This window comes from Oncorhynchus masou, chromosome 17 (genome assembly GCF_036934945.1).
Source record: "Oncorhynchus masou masou isolate Uvic2021 chromosome 17, UVic_Omas_1.1, whole genome shotgun sequence".
In the NCBI taxonomy this organism is placed as follows: Eukaryota; Metazoa; Chordata; class Actinopteri; order Salmoniformes; family Salmonidae; genus Oncorhynchus; species Oncorhynchus masou.
This window is the reverse complement of record NC_088228.1, coordinates 4,480,519-4,501,495: the sequence shown is the minus strand read 5'-3', so window position 1 is coordinate 4,501,495 and position 20,977 is coordinate 4,480,519. Positions and strand designations below refer to the sequence as shown.

Genomic DNA, 20,977 nt, shown 5'->3' with positions numbered 1-20,977 from the left:
TATAGACAAGTTATTACCTGGTACTTCCTGTATATAGACAAGTTATTACCTGGTACTTCCTGTATATAGACAAGTTATTACCTGGTACTTCCTGTATATAGACTATCATTCCTCATTGGGTCTTTATCCCTCGTGTTATTATTTTTCTTTCATTTCTCTATTGTCTTCTTGTAACGGCGTTCTTCGTTTGTTGAAAGAGAGTCGGACCGAAATGCAGCATGGTGGTTACTCATGTCTTTAATGTAGACGATAGCGATACATGAAATAACTTAAATAAATACAAAACAACAAACGGAACATGAAAACTAATTACAGCCTATCTGGTGAACACTAACACAGAGACAGGAACAATCACCCACGAAATACAAAGTGAAACCCAGGCTACCTAAATACGGTTCCCAATCAGAGACAACGAGAATCACCTGACTCTGATTGAGAACCGCCTCAGGCAGCCAAACCTATGCAACACCCCTAATCAGCCACAATCCCAATAACTACAAAACCCCAATACGAAATACAACAACATAAACCCATGTCACACTCTGGCCTGACCAACTAATTAACGAAAACACAAAATACTAAGACCAGGGCGTGACACTTCTTCTCTATATTGTTGGGAAGGGCCCATAAGTAAGCGTTTCACTGTTAATCTACACCTGTTGTTTATGTGACAAGTACAATTCAATGTTGTTTTATTTAATAATACCTGTTATTGTCTTCCCTCCCCACAGTGGTGTCCTCTGCTGTACTGGCAAATGTATTAAGATGGTTCAATGCTATTTACAGGTGTAGGATCTTCATTTGATCAGTCTTTTGTTGCTGAGAATTTTCCTGCACCGCAGGAAAGCTTCATGATTGACATCAATTCACTGAAACCCCAGCACTAACGCATGGCAATATTAATTAACAGCACGTTTCATGTCATCAAATCTGGCTAACTTGTAGCCTAACAACCGATTAAGCAACCTTGAGGACTAAACGTTCAAATCCTGTTTCGAGATGATCATTTTGCTGCAACAATACTGGTTAAATGAAGATCCTTCATCTGTAAATCATTTCGGTTTGGTTGGATGTGATCCTGTCTGTGTTACGGAGTTCTGACCCCCCAGCTACACAGTTCTGACCCCCCCAGCTACACAATTCTGACCCCCCCAGCTACACATTTCTGACCCCCCAACTACACAGTTCTGACCCCCCCCAGCTACACAGTTCTGACCCCCCAGCTACACAATTCTGACCCCCCCAGCTACACATTTCTGACCCTCCCAGCTACACAGTTCTGACCCCCCTAGCTACACAGTTCTGACCCCCCAGCTACACAATTCTGACCCCCCAGCTACACATTTCTGACCCTCCCAGCTACACAGTTCTGACCCCCCAGCTACACAGATCTGACCCCCCAGCTACACAGTTCTGACCCCCAGCTACACATTTCTGACCCCCCAGCTACACATTTCTGACCCCCCCAGCTACACAGTTCTGACCCCCCAGCTACACAGTTCTGACCCCCAGCTACACATTTCTGACCCCCCAGCTACACATTTCTGACCCCCCAGCTACACAGTTCTGACCCCCCCCAGCTACACAGTTCTGACCCCCAGCTACACAGTTCTGACCCCCCAGCTACACAGTTCTGACCCTCCCAGCTACACAGTTCTGACCCCCCTAGCTACACAGGTCTGACCCCCAGCTACACAGTTCTGACCCCCAGCTACACAGTTCTGACCCCCAGCTACACAGTTCTGACCCCCCATCTACACAGTTTTGACCTCCACCCCAACTACACAGTTCTGACCCCCCAGCTACACAGTTCTGACCCCCCCCAACTACACAGTTCTGACCCTCCCCAGCTACACATTTCTGACCCTCCCCAGCTACACATTTCTGACCCCCCAGCTACACAGTTCTGACCCCCCAGCTACACAGTTCTGACCCCCAGCTACACAGTTCTGACCCCCCAGCTACACAGTTCTGACCCCCCTAGCTACACAGTTCTGACCCCCCTAGCTACACAGTTCTGACCCCCACAGCTACACATTTCTGACCCCCCAGCTACACATTTCACCCCCAGCTACACAGTTCTGACCCCCCTAGCTACACAGTTCTGACCCCCCAGCTACACAGTTCTGACCCCCCCCAACTACACAGTTCTGACCCCCCCCAGCTACACATTTCTGACCCTCCCCAGCTACACATTTCTGACCCCCAGCTACACAGTTCTGACCCCCCCAGCTACACAGTTCTGACCCCCCCCAACTACACAGTTCTGACCCCCCAGCTACACATTTCTGACCCCCCAGCTACACAGTTCTGACCCCCAGCTACACAGTTCTGACCCCCCAGCTACACAGGTCTGACCCCCAGCTACACAGTTCTGACCCCCCAGCTACACAGTTCTGACCCCCCAGCTACACAGTTCTGACCCCACCAGCTACACAGTTCTGACCCCCCAGCTACACAGTTCTGACCCCCCAGCTACACAGTTCTGACCCCACCAACTACACAGTTCTGACCCCCCCAGCTACACAGTTCTGACCCCCACCAACTACACAGATCTGACCCCCCCAGCTACACAGATCTGACCCCCCCAGCTACACATTTCTGACCCCCCCAGCTACACAGTTCTGACCCCCCAATTCTGACCTCCATTTAATGTTCTCCTCTCCTCTGCTGCCCCAGATTCAGCCTTCATTATGGTCAACACGTCGGGGCGTTTCGCTGGTCAGAAGGCATTACTCCTGACTCCCCAGCTGAAGGAGAATGACACTCACTGTATCATCTTCCAGTACTTCCTGTCTGGACGCGAGGGGGCGGGACCGGGGCAGCTCAACGTGTACATCAGAGAGAACAACAGTCCACTGGGCATGCCCGTCTGGAACGTGTCTGGGCCAGCTACTAGAGCCTGGGTACAGGTAGAACTGGCCATCTCTACCTACTGGCCCAACTTCTATCAGGTGAGTTACCTTACCTTATCTCACCTTATCGTACCCCCCACCTTACCTCACCTTAGCTTACCTTAACTTATCTCACCTTACCTTACCCCCCACCTTACCTCACCTTAGCTTACCTTAACTTATCTCACCTTACCTTACCCCCCACCTTACCTCACCTTAGCTTACCTTACCTTATCTCACCTTACCTTACCCCCCACCTTACCTCACCTTAGCTTACCTTACCTTACCTTATCTCACCTTACCTTACCCCCCACCTTACCTCACCTTAGCTTACCTTACCTTATCTCACCTTACCTTACCCCCCACCTTACCCCCACCTTACCTCACCTTAGCTTACCTTACCTTATCTCACCTTACCTTACCCCCCACCTTACCTCACCTTAGCTTACCTTACCTTATCTCACCTTACCTTACCCCCCACCTTACCTCACCTTAGCTTACCTTACCTTATCTCACCTTACCTTACCCCCACCTTACCTCACCTTAGCTTACCTTACCTTATCTCACCTTACCTTATCTCACCTTACCTTACCTTAGCTTACCTTACCTTATCTCACCTTACCTTACCTTACCCCCCACCTTACCTCACCTTAGCTTACCTTACCTTATCTCACCTTACCTTACCCCCCTCCTTACCTCACCTTAGCTTACCTTACCCTATCTCACCTTACCTTACCCCCCACCTTACTTCACCTTACCTTACCCCCCACCTTACCTCACCTTAGCTTACCTTACCTTATCTCACCTTACCTTACCCCCACCTTACCTCACCTTAGTTTACCTTACCTTATCTCACCTTACCTTACCCCCACCTTACCTCACCTTAGCTTACCTTACCTTATCTCACCTTACCGTACCTTATCTCACCTTACCTTACCCCCCACCTTACCTCACCTTAGCTTACCTTACCTTATCTCACCTTACCCTTACCCCCCCCACCTTACCTCACCTTAGCTTACCTTACCTTATCTCACCTTACCTTACCCCCACCTTACCTCACCTTAGCTTACCTTACCTTATCTCACCTTACCTTACCCCCCACCTTACCTCACCTTAGCTTACCTTACCTTATCTCACCTTAACTTACCCCCCTTACCTTACCCCACCTTACCTTACCCCCACCTTACTCTCTTACCTTAACTTACCCCCACCTTACCTCACCTTAGCTTACCTTATCTCACCTTACCTTACCCCCCACCTTACCTCACCTTAGCTTACCTTACCTTATCTCACCTTACCTTACCCCCCACCTTACCTCACCTTACCTTAGTTTACCTTATCTCACCTTACCTTACCCCCCACCTTACCTCACCTTAGCTTACCTTACCTTATCTCACCTTACCTTACCTTATCTCACCTTACCTTACCCCCCACCTTACCTCACCTTACCTTACCTTACCTTATCTCATCTTACCTTACCTTACCCCCCACCTTACCTTACCTCACCTTAGCTTAGCTTACCTTACCTTACCCCCCACCTTACCTCACCTTACCTTACCTCACCTTAGCTTACCTTACCTTACCTCACCTTAGCTTACCTTATCTCAACTTACCTTAGTTTACCTCACCTTAGCTTACCTTACCCTACCGTACCTTAGTTTACCTTACCCTTACCTTACCCCCCACCTTACCTCACCTTAGCTTACCTTATCTCACCTTACCTTACCCCCCACCTTACCTCACCTTAGCTTACCTTACCTTATCTCACCTTACCTTACCCCCCACCTTACCTCACCTTAGCTTACCTTACCTTATCTCACCTTACCGTACCTTATCTCAACTTACCTTAGTTTACATTGCCTTAGTTTACCTTACCTTAGTTTACCTTAGTTTACATTACCTTAGTTTACCTTACCTTAGTTTACCTTAGTTTACATTACCTTAGTTTACCTTACCTTAGTTTACCTTACCTTACCTTAGTTTACCTTACCTTACCTTACCTTAGTTTACATTACCTTAGTTTACCTTAGTTTACATTACCTTACCTTAGTTTACATTACCTTAGTTTACATTACCTTAGTTTACCTTAGTTTACATTACCTTACCTTAGTTTACATTACCTTAGTTTACATTGCCTTAGTTTACCCTTAGTTTACATTACCTTAGTTTACCTTAACTCACCATACATTACCTTAGTTTACCTTACCTTAGTTTACATTACCTTAGTTTACCTTAACTCACCGTACATTACCTTAGTTTACCCTACCTTACGTTACCTTAGTTTACATTACTTTACATTACCTTACCTTAGTTTAGTTTACCTTACCTTACCTTAAATTACCTTAGTCTACATTAACTTAGTCTACATTACCTTAGCCTTCCTTACCTTACATTGCCTTAGCTCACCTTACCTTAGCTTACCTTAGTTTACCTTATCACCTTATTACTTACATTACCTATACCAGACATTACCAACCTTACCTTAGAGATTACTTACCTTACCTTATCCTTAGTCCATTAACTTAGTCTCTTCCTGGAGATCTACTGTCCTTACCTCATCAGTCCAACCCTCTTCCTGGAGATCTACTGTCCTGTAGGTCACCTATAGTCCAACCCTCTTCCTGGAGATCTACTGTCGTGCAGGTTATCAGTCCAACCCTCTTCCTGGAGATCTACTGTCCTGTAGGTCATCAGTCCAACCCTCTTCCTGGAGATCTACTGTCCTGTAGGTCATCAGTCCAACCCTCTTCCTGGAGATCTACTGTCCTGTAGGTCATCAGTCCAACCCTCTTCCTGGAGATCTACTGTCCTGTAGGTCATCAGTCCAACCCTCTTCCTGGAGATCTACTGTCCTGTAGGTCATCAGTCCAACCCTCTTCCTGGAGATCTACTGTCCTGTAGGTTTTCACTTCCTGGAGATCTACTGTCCTGTAGGTTTTCAGTCCAACCCTCTTCCTGGAGATCTAATGTCCTGTAGGTCATCAGTCCAACCCTCTTCCTGGAGATCTACTGTCCTGTAGGTGTTCAGTCCAACCCTCTTCCTGGAGATCTACTGTCCTGTAGGTCATCAGTCCAACCCTAATTTAGCATATCTGATTCAGCTAGTTTTAAGGTCTTGTTGAGCAGCTAATTAGTAGAATCTGGTGTGTTAAATTAGGTTAGTATTTTCAATACTATACATCTATACTAAACTAATATATATATATATTGTTAAATAGTTCACCAATAGCTACCCTTTACCTTACCTTAGTTTACCTTACATTACCTATAACGGCGGTAGGATTTTCAATACCATAAAAAATAATATAAAGTAAATGACTATTTTAGCTGGAAACGGCTGATTTTTTAAATGGAATATCTACATAGGCGTACAGAGGCCCATTATCAGCAACCATCACTCCTGTGTTTCAATGGCACGTTAGCTAATCCAAGTTGATCATTTTAAAAGGCGAATTAATCATTAGAAAACCCTTTTGATGTTATTTTAATGGACCAAAAAATGTGCTTTTCTCTCAAAAACAAGGACATTTCTAAGTGTCCCCAAATCTTTGAACGGTAGTGGATATATATATATTATATATTAGTATATATATATATTATATATATATATTATATATTTATATATATATATATCATATGATACAAGAGCCCAGTGTCCTTTTTCAAGTAGATTCATTTTGGAGGCCAGCGATACATAGTTACTCACATCTGATTATAGTTGCAGAGCAGACACAACAATGGCCTATTAAAACATGTTCCATGTGATGAATATGAACCCTTTGTATCCATGGCAATAGGCCTATGTGTTTTTTTCTCTCCCCTCAGCACCAGGTCTATATAATGTTCTGTTCCACCATGGTACATCATCCCTGACCCTGGCACACCGAGCCCAGTGATTTCACACCCTGGACAATAGTGTTTCCAGGCCTCATTGAGGAAGAGACATGACTCACCAATGGTGTGTCTCAAATGGAACCCTATTCCCTATATAGTGCACTACTTTTGACCAGAACCCTGTGGTACCCTATTCCCTATATAGTGCACTACTTTTGACCAGAGACCTATTGGTTTCCCTATAGGCCCTGGTTAAAAAAGGTGCACTGTGTTAATTGATGCAGAGAGCCCTCTTGACCTCACGAACCAACAGGAGATTAGGCCCCACTGGGCTCTTTCATTAGAGCTACAGGCCCACTGGGCTCTTTCATTAGAGCTACAGGCTACAGGCCCACTGGGCTCTTTCATTAGAGCTACAGGCTACAGGCCCACTGGGCTCTTTCATTAGAGCTACAGGCCCACTGGGCTCTTTCATTATAGCTACAGGCCCACTGGGCTCTTTCATTATAGCTACAGGCCCACTGGGCTCTTTCATTAGAGCTACAGGCCCACTGGGCTCTTTCATTATAGCTACAGGCCCACTGGGCTCTTTCATTAGAGCTACAGGCCCACTGGGCTCTTTTATTATAGCTACAGGCCCACTGGGCTCTTTCATTATAGCTACAGGCCCACTGGGCTATTTCATTATAGCTACAGGCCCACTGGGCTCTTTCATTATAGCTACAGGCTACAGGCCCACTGGGCTCCTTCATTATAGCTACAGGCCAACTGGGCTCTTTCATTATAGCAACAGGCTACAGGCCCACTAAGCTCTTTCATTATAGCTACAGGCTACAGGCCCACTGGGCTCTTTTATTATAGCTACAGGCCCACTGGGCTCTTTCATTATAGCTACAGGCTACAGGCCCACTGGGCTCTTTCATTATAGCTACAGGCTACAGGCCCACTGTGCTCTTTCATTATAGCTACAGGCTACAGGCCCACTGTGCTCTTTCATTATAGCTACAGGTTACAGGCCCCACTAAGCTATTTCATTATAGCTACAGGCTACAGGCCCCACTAAGCTATTTCATTATAGCTACAGGCCCCACTAAGCTATTTCATTATAGCTACAGGCTACAGGTCCACTAAGCTATTTCATTATAGCTACAGGCTACAGGCCCACTGGGCTCTTTCATTATAGCTACAGGCCCACTGGGTTCTTTCATTACAGCTACAGGCTACAGGCTCACTGGGCTCTTTCTTTATAGCTACAGGCTACAGGCCCACTGGGCTCTTTCATTATAGCTACAGGCCCACTGGGCTCTTTCATTATAGCTACAGGCTACAGGCACACTGTGCTCTTTCATTATAGCTACAGGTCCACTGGGCTCTTTCATTATAGCTACAGGCTACTGGGCTCTTTCTTTATAGCTGGGCTCTTTCTTTTAGCTACAGGCTACAGGCCCACTGGGCTCTTTCATTATAGCTACAGGCTACAGGCCCACTGGGCTCTTTCATTAAAGCTACAGGCTACAGGCCCACTGGGCTCTTTCATTATAGCTACAGGCTACAGGCCCACTGGGCTCTTTCATTATAGCTACAGGCTACAGGCCCACTGGGCTCTTTCATTATAGCTACAGGCCCACTACAGGCCCACTGGGCTCTTTCATTATAGCTACAGGCTACAGGCCCACTGTGCTCTTTCATTATAGCTACAGGCTACAGGCCCACTGGGCTCTTTCATTATAGCTACAGGCCCACTGGCTCTTTCATTATAGCTACAGGCTACAGGCCCACTGGGCTCTTTCATTATAGCTACAGGCTACAGGCCCACTGGGCTCTTTCATTACAGCTACAGGCTACAGGCCCACTGGGCTCTTTCATTATAGCTACAGGCCCACTGGGTTCTTTCATTACAGCTACAGGCTACAGGCTCACTGGGCTCTTTCTTTATAGCTACAGGCTACAGGCCCACTGGGCTCTTTCATTATAGCTACAGGCCCACTGGGCTCTTTCATTATAGCTACAGGCTACAGGCCCACTGTGCTCTTTCATTATAGCTACAGGCTACAGGCCCACTGGGCTCTTTCATTATAGCTACAGGTCCACTGGGCTCTTTCATTATAGCTACAGGCCCACTGGGCTCTTTCTTTATAGCTACAGGCTACAGGCTCACTGGGCTCTTTCTTTATAGCTACAGGCTACAGGCCCACTGGGCTCTTTCATTATAGCTACAGGCTACAGGCCCACTGGGCTCTTTCATTACAGCTACAGGCTACAGGCCCACTGGGCTCTTTCATTATAGCTACAGGCTACAGGCCCACTGTGCTCTTTCATTATAGCTACAGGCTACAGGCCCACTGGGCTCTTTCATTATAGCTACAGGCCCACTGGCTCTTTCATTATAGCTACAGGCTACAGGCCCACTGGGCTCTTTCATTATAGCTACAGGCTACAGGCCCACTGGGCTCTTTCATTACAGCTACAGGCTACAGGCCCACTGGGCTCTTTCATTATAGCTACAGGCTACAGGCCCACTGTGCTCTTTCATTATAGCTACAGGCTACAGGCCCACTGGGCTCTTTCATTATAGCTACAGGCCCACTGGCTCTTTCATTATAGCTACAGGCTACAGGCCCACTGGGCTCTTTCATTATAGCTACAGGCTACAGGCCCACTGGGCTCTTTCATTACAGCTACAGGCTACAGGCCCACTGGGCTCTTTCATTATAGCTACAGGCTACAGGCCCACTGTGCTCTTTCATTATAGCTACAGGCTACAGGCCCACTGGGCTCTTTCATTATAGCTACAGGCCCACTTGGCTCATTCATTATAGCTACAGGCTACAGGCCCACTGGGCTCTTTCATTATAGCTACAGGCCCACTGGGCTCTTTCATTATAGCTACAGGCCCACTGGCCTCTTTCATTATAGCTACAGGCTACAGGCCCACTGGGCACTTTCATTATAGCTACAGGCTACAGGCCCAGTGTGCTCTTTCATTATAGCTACAGGCTACAGGCCAACTAAGCTATTTCATTAGAGCTACAGGCCCCACTAAGCTATTTCATTATAGCTACAGGCTACAGGCCCCACTAAGCTATTTCATTATAGCTACAGGCTACAGGCCCCATTTGGCTATTTCATTATAGCTACATTTCATTGTAAAACAACCAACCAACCCATTGATACAGTACAGCATAGATACTAAGACAACCAACCAACCCATTGATACAGTACAGCATAGATACTAAGACAACCAACCAACCCATTGATACAGTACAGCATAGATACTAAGACAACCAACCCATTGATACAGAACAGATACTAAGACAACCAACCCATTGATACAGAACAGATACTAAGACAACCAACCCATTGATACAGAACAGAACAGATACTAAGACAACCAACCCATTGATACAGAACAGAACAGATACTAAGACAACCAACCCATTGATACAGTACAGAACAGATACTAAGACAACCAACCCATTGATACAGTACAGAACAGATACTAAGACAACCAACCCATTGATACAGAACAGATACTAAGACAACCAACCCATTGATACAGTACAGAATAGATACTAAGACAACCAACCCATTGATACAGTACAGAACAGATACTAAGACAACCAACCCATTGATACAGAACAGATACTAAGACAACAAACCAACCCATTGATACAGAACAGAATAGATACTAAGACAACCAACCCATTGATACAGTACAGAACAGATACTAAGACAACAAACCGACCCATTGATACAGTACAGAACAGATACTAAGACAACCAACCCATTGATACAGAACAGATACTAAGACAACCAACCCATTGATACAGTACAGAACAGATACTAAGACAACCAACCCATTGATACAGTACAGCATAAATACTAAGACAACCAACCCATTGATACAGAACAGAACAGATACTAAGATAACCAACCCATTGATACAGTACAGCATAGATACTAAGACAACCAACCCATTGATACAGAACAGATAATAAGACAACCAACCCATTGATACAGTACAGAACAGATACTAAGACAACCAACCAACCAATTGATACAGTACAGAACAGATACTAAGACAACAAACCCATTGATACAGAACAGATACTAAGACAACCAACCCATTGATACAGTACAGAATAGATACTAAGACAACCAACTCATTGATACAGAACAGAACAGATACTAAGACAACCAACGAACCCATTGATACAGAACAGATACTAAGACAACCAACCAACCCATTGATACAGTACAGAACAGATACTAAGACAACCAACGAACCCATTGATACAGAACAGATACTAAGACAACCAACCAACCCATTGATACAGTACAGAACAGATACTAAGACTACCAACCCATTGATACAGTACAGAACAGATACTAAGACAACCAACCCATTGATACAGTACAGAACAGATACTAAGACAACCATCCCAATGATACAGTACAGCATAGATGCTAAGACAACCAGCCCATTGATACAGAACAGAACAGATACTAAGACAACCAACCAGCCCATTGATACAGAACAGAACAGATACTAAGACAACCAACCAACCCATTGATACAGAACAGATACTAAGACAACCAACCAACTCATTGATACTGTACAGAACAGATACTAAGACAACCAACCCATTGATACAGAACAGAACAGATACTACAACAACCAACCCATTGATACAGTACAGAATAGATACTAAGACAACCAACCCATTGATACAGTACAGAACAGATACTAAGACAACAAACCGACCCATTGATACAGTACAGAACAGATACTAAGACAACCAGCCCATTGATACAGAACAGATACTAAGACAACCAACCCATTGATACAGTACAGAACAGATACTAAGACAACCAACCCATTGATACAGTACAGCATAAATACTAAGACAACCAACCCATTGATACAGAACAGAACAGATACTAAGACAACCAACCCATTGATACAGAACAGAACAGATACTAAGACAACCAACCCATTGATACAGTACAGCATAAATACTAAGACAACCAACCCATTGATACAGAACAGATAATAAGACAACCAACCCATTGATACAGTACAGAACAGATACTAAGACAACCAACCCATTGATACAGCACAGATACTAACACAACCAACCCATTGATACAGTACAGAACAGATACTAAGACAACCAACCCATTGATACAGATACTAAGACAACCAACCCATTGATACAGTACAGCATAGATACTAAGACAACCAACCCATTGATACAGAACAGATACTAAGACAACCAACCAACCCATTGATACAGAACAGATACTAAGACAACCAACCAACCCATTGATACAGAACAGATAAGATACTAAGACAACCAACCAACCCATTGATACAGTACAGAACAGATACTAAGACAACCAACCCATTGATACAGTACAGAACAGATACTAAGACAACCAACCCATTGATACAGTACAGAACAGATACTAAGACAACCAACCCATTGATACAGTACAGAACAGATACTAAGACAACCAACCCATTGATACAGTACAGAACAGATACTAAGACAACCAACCCATTGATACAGTAACAGAACTAGATAACCAACCCATTGATACAGACAGAACAGATACTAAGACAACCAACCCATTGATACAGTAACAGAACAGATACAAGACAACCAACCCATTGATACAGAACAGAACAGATACTAAGACAACCAACCCATTGATACAGTACAGAACAGATACTAAGACAACCAACCCATTGATACAGTACAGAACAGATACTAAGACAACCAACCCATTGATACAGTACAGCATAGATACTAAGACAACCAACCCATTGATACAGAACAGAACAGATACTAAGACAACCAACCCATTGATACAGTACAGCATAGATACTAAGACAACCAACCCATTGATACAGAACAGAACAGATACTAAGACACCCAACCCATTGATACATGACAGAACAGATACTAAGACAACCATCCCATTGATACAGTACAGAACAGATACTAAGACAACCAACCCATTGATACAGAACAGAATAGATACTAAGACAACCAACCCATTGATACAGAACAGAACAGATACTAAGACAACCAACCCATTGATACAGAACAGATACTAAGACAACCAACCCATTGATACAGAACAGAACAGATACTAAGACAACCAACCCATTGATACAGAACAGAACAGATACTAAGACATGACAGAACAGATACTAAGACAACCAACCAACCCATTGATACAGTACAGAACAGATACAAAGACATTGAGTAGCATCCAGGTTTCTAAACATAAAGACAAAGATGCCACAGTCCTTGGCTCTTTAACACAGTAAATACTGAAGACTAACCAGTTGTCACACATACATAATAACATTTCATTTCACACACGCCTCTACCCTTTTATGACAGTCTCTTGTTTATCGTGTGACATTCACCCATTGATACAGAACAGAACAGATACTAAGACAACCAACCCATTGATACAGAACAGAACAGATACTAAGACAACCAACCCATTGATACAGAACAGATACTAAGACAACCAACCCATTGATACAGTACAGAACAGATACTAAGACATTGAGTAGCATCCAGGTTTCTAAACATAAAGACAAAGATGCCACAGTCCTTGGCTCTTTAACACAGTAAATACTGAAGACTAACCATGCCCAAATTGTCGTCAATAGCTACATACAACATTTCATTTCACACACGTCTCTACCCTTTTATGACAGTCTCTTGTTTATCGATGTGACATTCAGAGTTGTGAAGCAATGGCTTATAAAACACACACACACACACACACACACACACACACACACACACACACACACACACACACACACACACACACACACACACACACACACACACACACACACACACACACACACACACACACACACACACTCCATTATACATCTCAATGTGCTGTGGGAAATCCCAGACATCTGTTGCCATTCAACCCTCGGAGGGAACGGTATCTCTCTTTATAATGGTGTCTGTGTGTGTGTGTGTGTGTGTGTGTGTGATACATAAAGGTCTCAGTCTTTAATTTGACAACAAGGGAAAGTAATTTTGAAGACCAATGATCTCTGGGCCGTCTCTTCCTCAGAAGGAAAATAAAAAAATAAAGAGCTAAAATAATTATAGGTGTCTTTGATTGCATAGTAAACCAGGTGAGTGTGTGTGGGTGTGGGTATGGGTGTGGGTGTGGGTGTGGGTGTGGGTGTGGGTGTGGGTGTGTGTGTGTGTGTGTGTGTGTGTGGAAAGAAGGAGGCAGAGAGGAATGAGTCAAAGTGTGTGTGTGTGTGTGTGTGTGTGTGTGTGTGTGTGTGTGTGTGTGTGTGTGTGTGTGTGTGATTGTCATAATGAAACCACCTGGTGCTCTGATGTAATTCAGTAAGTATGTGTTATGTTTTTTTTTATAAAGTCCATACAAGGTCTTTCATCTGAGATAATTACTTCTCTGTCAGGTCTTCCTAAAATTTAATGGATGTCATCACATATTTATCATGTAATAAAATAATACCTATTTATTGCTATTCATACCGTAAACCAGGGTTTGATTTGTATGCAGTGATTTCAGTGCCAACATAAATTGTATTTGAGTTGATATTAATACATGCAATATGAATGGAATATTTTTTGAATTCGTAATGCACTAATAGAATCATTGAATTCATAAATTAAAGATGTATTTCTTGATTTGAAATTGAATTGAGTGAACATTTCATTCAGTTTTAAAATTATATTTAAACGTAATTGAATATTCAAATTCACTCTTTATATATTCCTGTTTCAATATGGTAGATATTGCATTCATTGTCTGCATATAAAGTTTACAAACTATCATTTCAAGTGGATCAAAGTTTAATTTATTCAACTTCTCAGTTTTCAAATTCAGTTCTGTTAATTCAGATTCTAAAACCAGCGACAACATCCTGGTACTTTGCCAGCCTGGCAAGGTAGAGGAGAAGAGATAGAATCTCTCTGTGACCAACAGAATCTCCCGGTGGTTTCGGAAGCCAATGTGGCATGTTGAATTCATTTCCTTCCTGTTTATTTTTCTCCAGCAATTGAACTGTTTTGTGGCTATAAGCTATTATGAACCCATTTCCTGAAAGATAAGACTCTCTGAAACTGTTATCCTCTATCACAGGCCGCTTTGGAAGGGAGTGTCACAACACACACAAAAAAAACACAATTTGGCCTCTGTTTCATTGTATAGCAATCAAAACCAAAGCGAATGGCTCTGTGGATTTACTATAAACTGGGTTGTAAAATGTAGTTTGACTATAAACTGGGGAGTGAGAGGAAATGCATTGTTCCCAATTGAATACACATGGGATGTTCTGCTAACATGTCTTATGTACTGTACAATGTATAGAATATATACATTTGATAATTGATATGTATTTAAAGAGCCGTAGCCCATTAAAATTATAGAAAGACACCAACTTCCTGTGTTTATAGTTTATTTCAAAACAATAAGCCAGTGGCTACAGACAGTGCTATTTAAATCAGTCCTGTATAAAACATGTACTACTCCGTTATTTCCAGATTTCCAGATGATATTTCTCCCCCCCCCCAACCCCCCCTGTCTGTCACTCTGATTAATTAGGTGTGTTGAACTTCTCTCTGTGACATCAATTGTTTGAGACTCCCCTTATCTCCTTTCATCTCCCCTCATCTCCTTTTATCTCCCCTCATCCCCTTTCATCTCCCCTCATCTCCTCTCATCTCCCCTCATCTCCTTTCATCTCCCCTCATCTCCTCTCATCTCCCCTTATCTTCCCTCATCTCCTTTCATCTCCCCTCATCTCCTTTCATCTCCTCTCATCTCTCCTCATCTCCTCTCATCTCCCCTCATCTCCTCTCATCTCCCCTCATCTCCTCTCATCTCCCCTCATCTCCTTTCATCTCTCCTCATCTCCTCTCATCTCTCCTCATCTCCTTTCATCTCCCCTCATCTCCTCTCCTTTCATCTCATCTCCTTTCATCTCCCCTCATCTCCTTTCATCTCCCCTCATCTCCTCTCATCTCCTCTCCTTTCATCTCATCTCCTTTCATCTCTCCACTCATCTCCTCTCATCTCCCCACATATCCTCTCATCTCATCTCCTCTCATCTCCTCTCCCCTCATCTCCTATCATCTCCTCTCATCTGCCATCATCTCCTCTCATCTCCTTTCTTCTTCCCCCTTCTCCCCTCATCTCCCCACATCTCCCCACAGCTCCTCTCATCTCCTCTCCTCATCTCCTCTCTTAATGATGGGTCAGAGATAATTATCCCTATCATTGATGTTCAAATGAATTATATCAAAGCAATTAGACAGCGCTGACTGAAGTCAGTAGCACAAACAAAAGATTTCAATTAGAGAGAGAAAAAGGAATGGGGAGAGACGGGGGGGGGGGTTGGAGAGAGGGGGGGTCTGGTTAGGTTCTGTGCCAGCGATGGTACAGACTGCCTTGGCCTTTTAATTTATGTCAATAGGAGTGTAATGAGGCCATAATTGTTAGCCTCTGCCTTTCGCCATGGAATATCTCAAAACACACAAAAATATATATAATTTGTAAAGAGAGGGAAGGAGAGAGATTGATATATACGGTGGAGAGAGAGGATATATATATATATATATATATATATATATACAGTGGGGCAAAAAAGTATTTAGTCAGCCACCAATTGTGCAAGTTCTCCCACTTAAAAAGATGAGAGAGGCCTGTAATTTTCATCATAGGTACACTTCAACTATGACAGATAAAATGAGAAAAAAAATCCAGAAAATCACATTGTAGGCAATTAGCAAGACACCCCCAATAAAGGAGTGGTTCTGCAGGTGGTGACCACAGGCCACTTCCCAGTTCCTATGCTTCCTGGCTGATGTTTTGGTCATTTTTGAATGCTGGCGGTGCTTTCACTCTAGTGGTAGCATGAGACGGAGTCTACAACCCACACAAATGGCTCAGGTAGTGCAGCTCATCCAGGATGGCACATCAATGCGAGCTGTGGTAAGAAGGTTTGCTGTGTTTGTCAGCGTAGTGTCCAGAGCATGGAGGCGCTACCAGGAGACAGGCCAGTACATCAGGATATGTGGAGGAGGCCATAGGAGGGCAACAACCCAGCAGCAGGACTGCTACCCCCACCTTTGTGCAAGGAGGAGCAGGGAGATGCAAGGAGAGAGAGAAGGGAGGGAGATACGAGGAGACAGATATATATAGGGGGAGAACAACTATTTGATACACTGCCGATTTTGCAGGTTTTCCTACTTACAAAGCATGTAGAGGTCTGTAATTTTTATCATAGGTACACTTCAACTGTGAGAAACGGAATATAAAACAGAAATCCAGAAAATCACATTGTATGATTTTTAAGTCATTCATTGTCATTTGCATTTTATTGCATGGCATAAGTATTTGATACATCAGAAAAGCAGAACTTAATATTTGGTACAGAAAACGTTGTTTGCAATTACAGAGATCATACAGTTCCTGTAGTTCTTGACCAGGTTTGCACAAACTGCAGCAGGGATTTTGGCCAACTCCTCCATACAGACCTTCTCCAGATCCTTCAGGTTTCGGGGCTGTCGCTGGGCAATACAGACTTTCAGCTCCCTCCAAAGATGTTCTATTGGGTTCAGGTCTGGAGACTGGCTAGGGCACTCCAGGACCTTGAGATGCTTCTTACGGAGCCACTCCTTAGTTGCCCTGGCTGTGTGTTTCGGGTCGTTGTCATGCTGGAAGACCCAACCACAACCCATCTTCAATGCTCTTACGGAGGAGGTTGTTGGCCAAGATCTTGCGATACATGGCCCCATCCATCCTCCCCTCAATACGGTGCAGTCGTCCTGTCCCCTTTGCAGAAAATCATCCCCAAAGAATGATGTTTCCACCTCCATGCTTCACGGTTGGGATGGTGTTCTTGTGGTTGTACTCATCCTTCTTCTTCCTCCAAACACGGCGAGTGGAGTTTAGACCAAAAAGCTCTATTTTTGTCTCATCAGACCACATGACCTTCTCCCATTCCTCCTCTGGATGATCCAGATTGTCATTGGCAAACTTCAGATGGGCCTGGACATGCACTGGCTTGAGCAGGGGGACCTTGCGTTCGCTGCAGGATTTAAATCCATGATGGCGTAGTGTGTTACTAATGGTTTCCTTTGAGACTGTGGTCCCAGCTCTCTTCAGGTCATTGACCAGGTCCTATCGTGTAGTTCTGAGGTCCTGTCGTGTAGTTCTGGGCTGATCCCTCACCTTCCTCATGATCATTGATGCCCCACGAGGTGAGATCTTGCATGGAGCCCCGACTGAGGGTGATTGACAGTCATCTTGAACTTCTTCCATTTTCTAATAATTGCACCAACAGTTGTTGCCTTCTCACCAAGCTGCTTGCCTATTGTCCTGTAGCCCATCCCAACCTTGTGCAGGTCTACAATTTTACCCCTGATGTCCTTACACAGCTCTCTGGTCTTGGCCATTGTGGCGAGGTTGGAGTCTGTTTAATTGAGTCTGTGGACAGGTGTCTTTTATACAGGTAACGAGTTCAAACAGGTAATACAGGTAATGAGTGGAGAACAGGAGGGCTTCTTAAAGAAAAACTAACAGGTCTCTGAGAGCCGGAATTCTTACTGGTTGGTAGGTGATCAAATACTTATGTAATGCAAATTCATTATTTAAAAATGTAACAATGTGATTTTCTGGATTTTTGTTTTAGATTCCGTTTCTCACAGTTGAAGTGTACCTATGATAAACATGAAAGACCTCTACATGCTTTGTAAGTAGGAAAACCTGCAAAATCGGCAGTGTATCAAATACTTGTTCTCCCTACTGTATATACTGAGGGTACCAAACATTAGGAACAATTGCTCTTTCCATTACAAAGACCGACTAGGTGAATCCACGTGAAAGCTTTGGGGAGAGAGAGAGGAGAGAGAGATACGGAGCTTTCGAGAAGTATTCCGATCCTTCAACTTGTTCCAGAGGTTGTGACGTTACAGCCTAATTCTAAAATGTTAACCCTCAAATGTATTACAAATTTAAAACTGAAACAATCACATTTATATAAGTATTCAGACCCTTAACTCAGTAGGTTGTTGAAGCACCTTTGGCAGTGATTACAGCCTCGAGTCTTCTTGGGTATGACGCTACAAGCTTGGCACACCTGTATTTGGGGAGTTTCTCCCATTCTTCTCTGCAGATCCTCTCAAGCTTTGTCAGGTTGGATGGGGAGCGTCGCTGCACATATTTTATCAGGTCTCTCCAGAGATGTTAGATCGGGTTCAAGTCTGGGCTCTGGCTGGGCCACTAAAGGACATGGAGAGTGAAAGGGAGAGACAAAGGGAGAAGAGAGAGAGAGAGACAGAAAGGGGGAGACAAAGACAGAGGAGCGAGAGAGAGAGACAGAAAGGGGGAGACAAAGAGAGAGAGATTCTGTCTGTCTGTCTGCCTGCCTGCCTGCTTGCCTGTCTGTCTGACTGTGCCAGACTGTACATTCCTGTGTGCGTACTGCTGCTAGTCTCTCTGTCAGCACTGGAAAAGGAATGATATACCCATCAGTTTGGTACAGTACAGAGGAAGGATAATGTAGGATTCTATATAGGATATATCAGTTGGTACAGTACAGAGGAAGGATAATGTAGGATTCTAGATTGGATATATCAGTTGGTACAGTACAGAGGAAGGATAATGTAGGATTCTAGATTGGATATATCAGTTGGTACAGTACAGAGGAAGGATAATGTATGATTCTAGATTGGATATATCAGTTGGTACAGTAGAGAGGATGTTCAGTATAGTTAGCATATGATGGCATGTTAAACATGTGAAGGCCAAGCCTCTCTGCCAGTTACAACTCTCTCCTCCACTCCCTAGTTTTGGGGTAGGACTGGCATTCCATTTCCCTTTTTACCCACAATGCCGACTCCTCATCATAGCTATAACATTCTCTACCATCTACTATATACCACAGGACAGTACTCTAATATTCTGTAGGGACCTGCCCTAGTCTGTCATCCGCTTATCGTCTGGGTCTCGTCCCAGCTAATATTCTGTAGGGACCTGCCCTAGTCTGTCATCCGCTTATCGTCTGGGTCTCATCCCAGCTAACATTCTGTAGGGACCTGCCCTAGTCTGTCATCCGCTTATCGTCTGGGTCTCGTCCCAGCTAACATTCTGTAGGGACCTGCCCTAGTCTGTCATCCGCTTATCGTCTGGGTCTCGTCCCAGCTAACATTCTGTAGGGACCTGCCCTAGTCTGTCATCCGCTTATCGTCTGGGTCTCATCCCAGCTAACATTCTTTAGGGACCTGCCCTAGTCTGTCATCCGCTTATCGTCTGGGTCTCATCCCAGCTAACATTCTGTAGGGACCTGCCCTAGTCTGTCATCCGCTTATCGTCTGGGTCTCATCCCAGCTAATATTCTGTAGGGACCTGCCCTAGTCTGTCATCCTCTTATCGTCTGGGTCTCGTCTTTCTGTATCGTCTGGGTCTCATCCCAGCTAACATTCTGTAGGGACCTGCCCTAGTCTGTCATCCGCTTATCGTCTGGGTCTCATCCCAGCTAACATTCTTTAGGGACCTGCCCTAGTCTGTCATCCGCTTATCGTCTGGGTCTCATCCCAGCTAACATTCTTTAGGGACCTGCCCTAGTCTGTCATCCGCTTATCGTCTGGGTCTCATCCCAGCTAACATTCAGCTAACACCTTCCCTAGTCTGTCATCCACCTGTAGTCTAGTCTCATCCCCTCTCTGTCATCCCCTGTAGTCTGGTCTCATCCCCTGTAGTCTGGTCTCATCCCCTCTCTGTCATCTCCTGTAGTCTGGTCTCATCCCCTCTCTGTCATCCCCTGTAGTCTGGTCTCATCCCCTCTCTGTCATCCCCTGTAGTCTGGTCTCATCCCCTCTCTGTCATCCCCTGTAGTCTGGTCTCATCCCCTCTCTGTCATCCCCTGTAGTCTGGTCTCATCCCCTCTCTGTCATCCCCTGTCATCTCTGTCATCCCCGATAGTCTAGTCTCATCCCCTCTCTGTCATCCCCTGTAGTCTGGTCTCATCCCCTCTCTGTCATCCCCTGTAGTCTGGTCTCATCCCCTCTCTGTCATCCCCTGTAGTCTGGTCTCATCCCCTCTCTGTCATCCCCTGTAGTCTGGTCTCATCCCCTCTCTGTCATCCCCTGTAGTCTGGTCTCATCCCCAGCTGTGTATGGGGATGGTATTGCCACCGTGTTGTTATTACAATCATACAT

General features: G+C 44.5%; 1 protein-coding gene across 1 annotated transcript in view; it reads left to right on the top strand.

The window, feature by feature from the left end:
- Positions 1 to 20,977, top strand: part of LOC135558338 (receptor-type tyrosine-protein phosphatase mu-like) — a 588,334-nt gene that overhangs the window by 168,067 nt on the left and 399,290 nt on the right. The window contains exon 3 of the mRNA XM_064992077.1: positions 2,686 to 2,954. Coding sequence (XP_064848149.1) covers positions 2,686 to 2,954 — 269 coding nt within the window. The remainder of the gene's footprint in view (positions 1 to 2,685; positions 2,955 to 20,977) is intronic.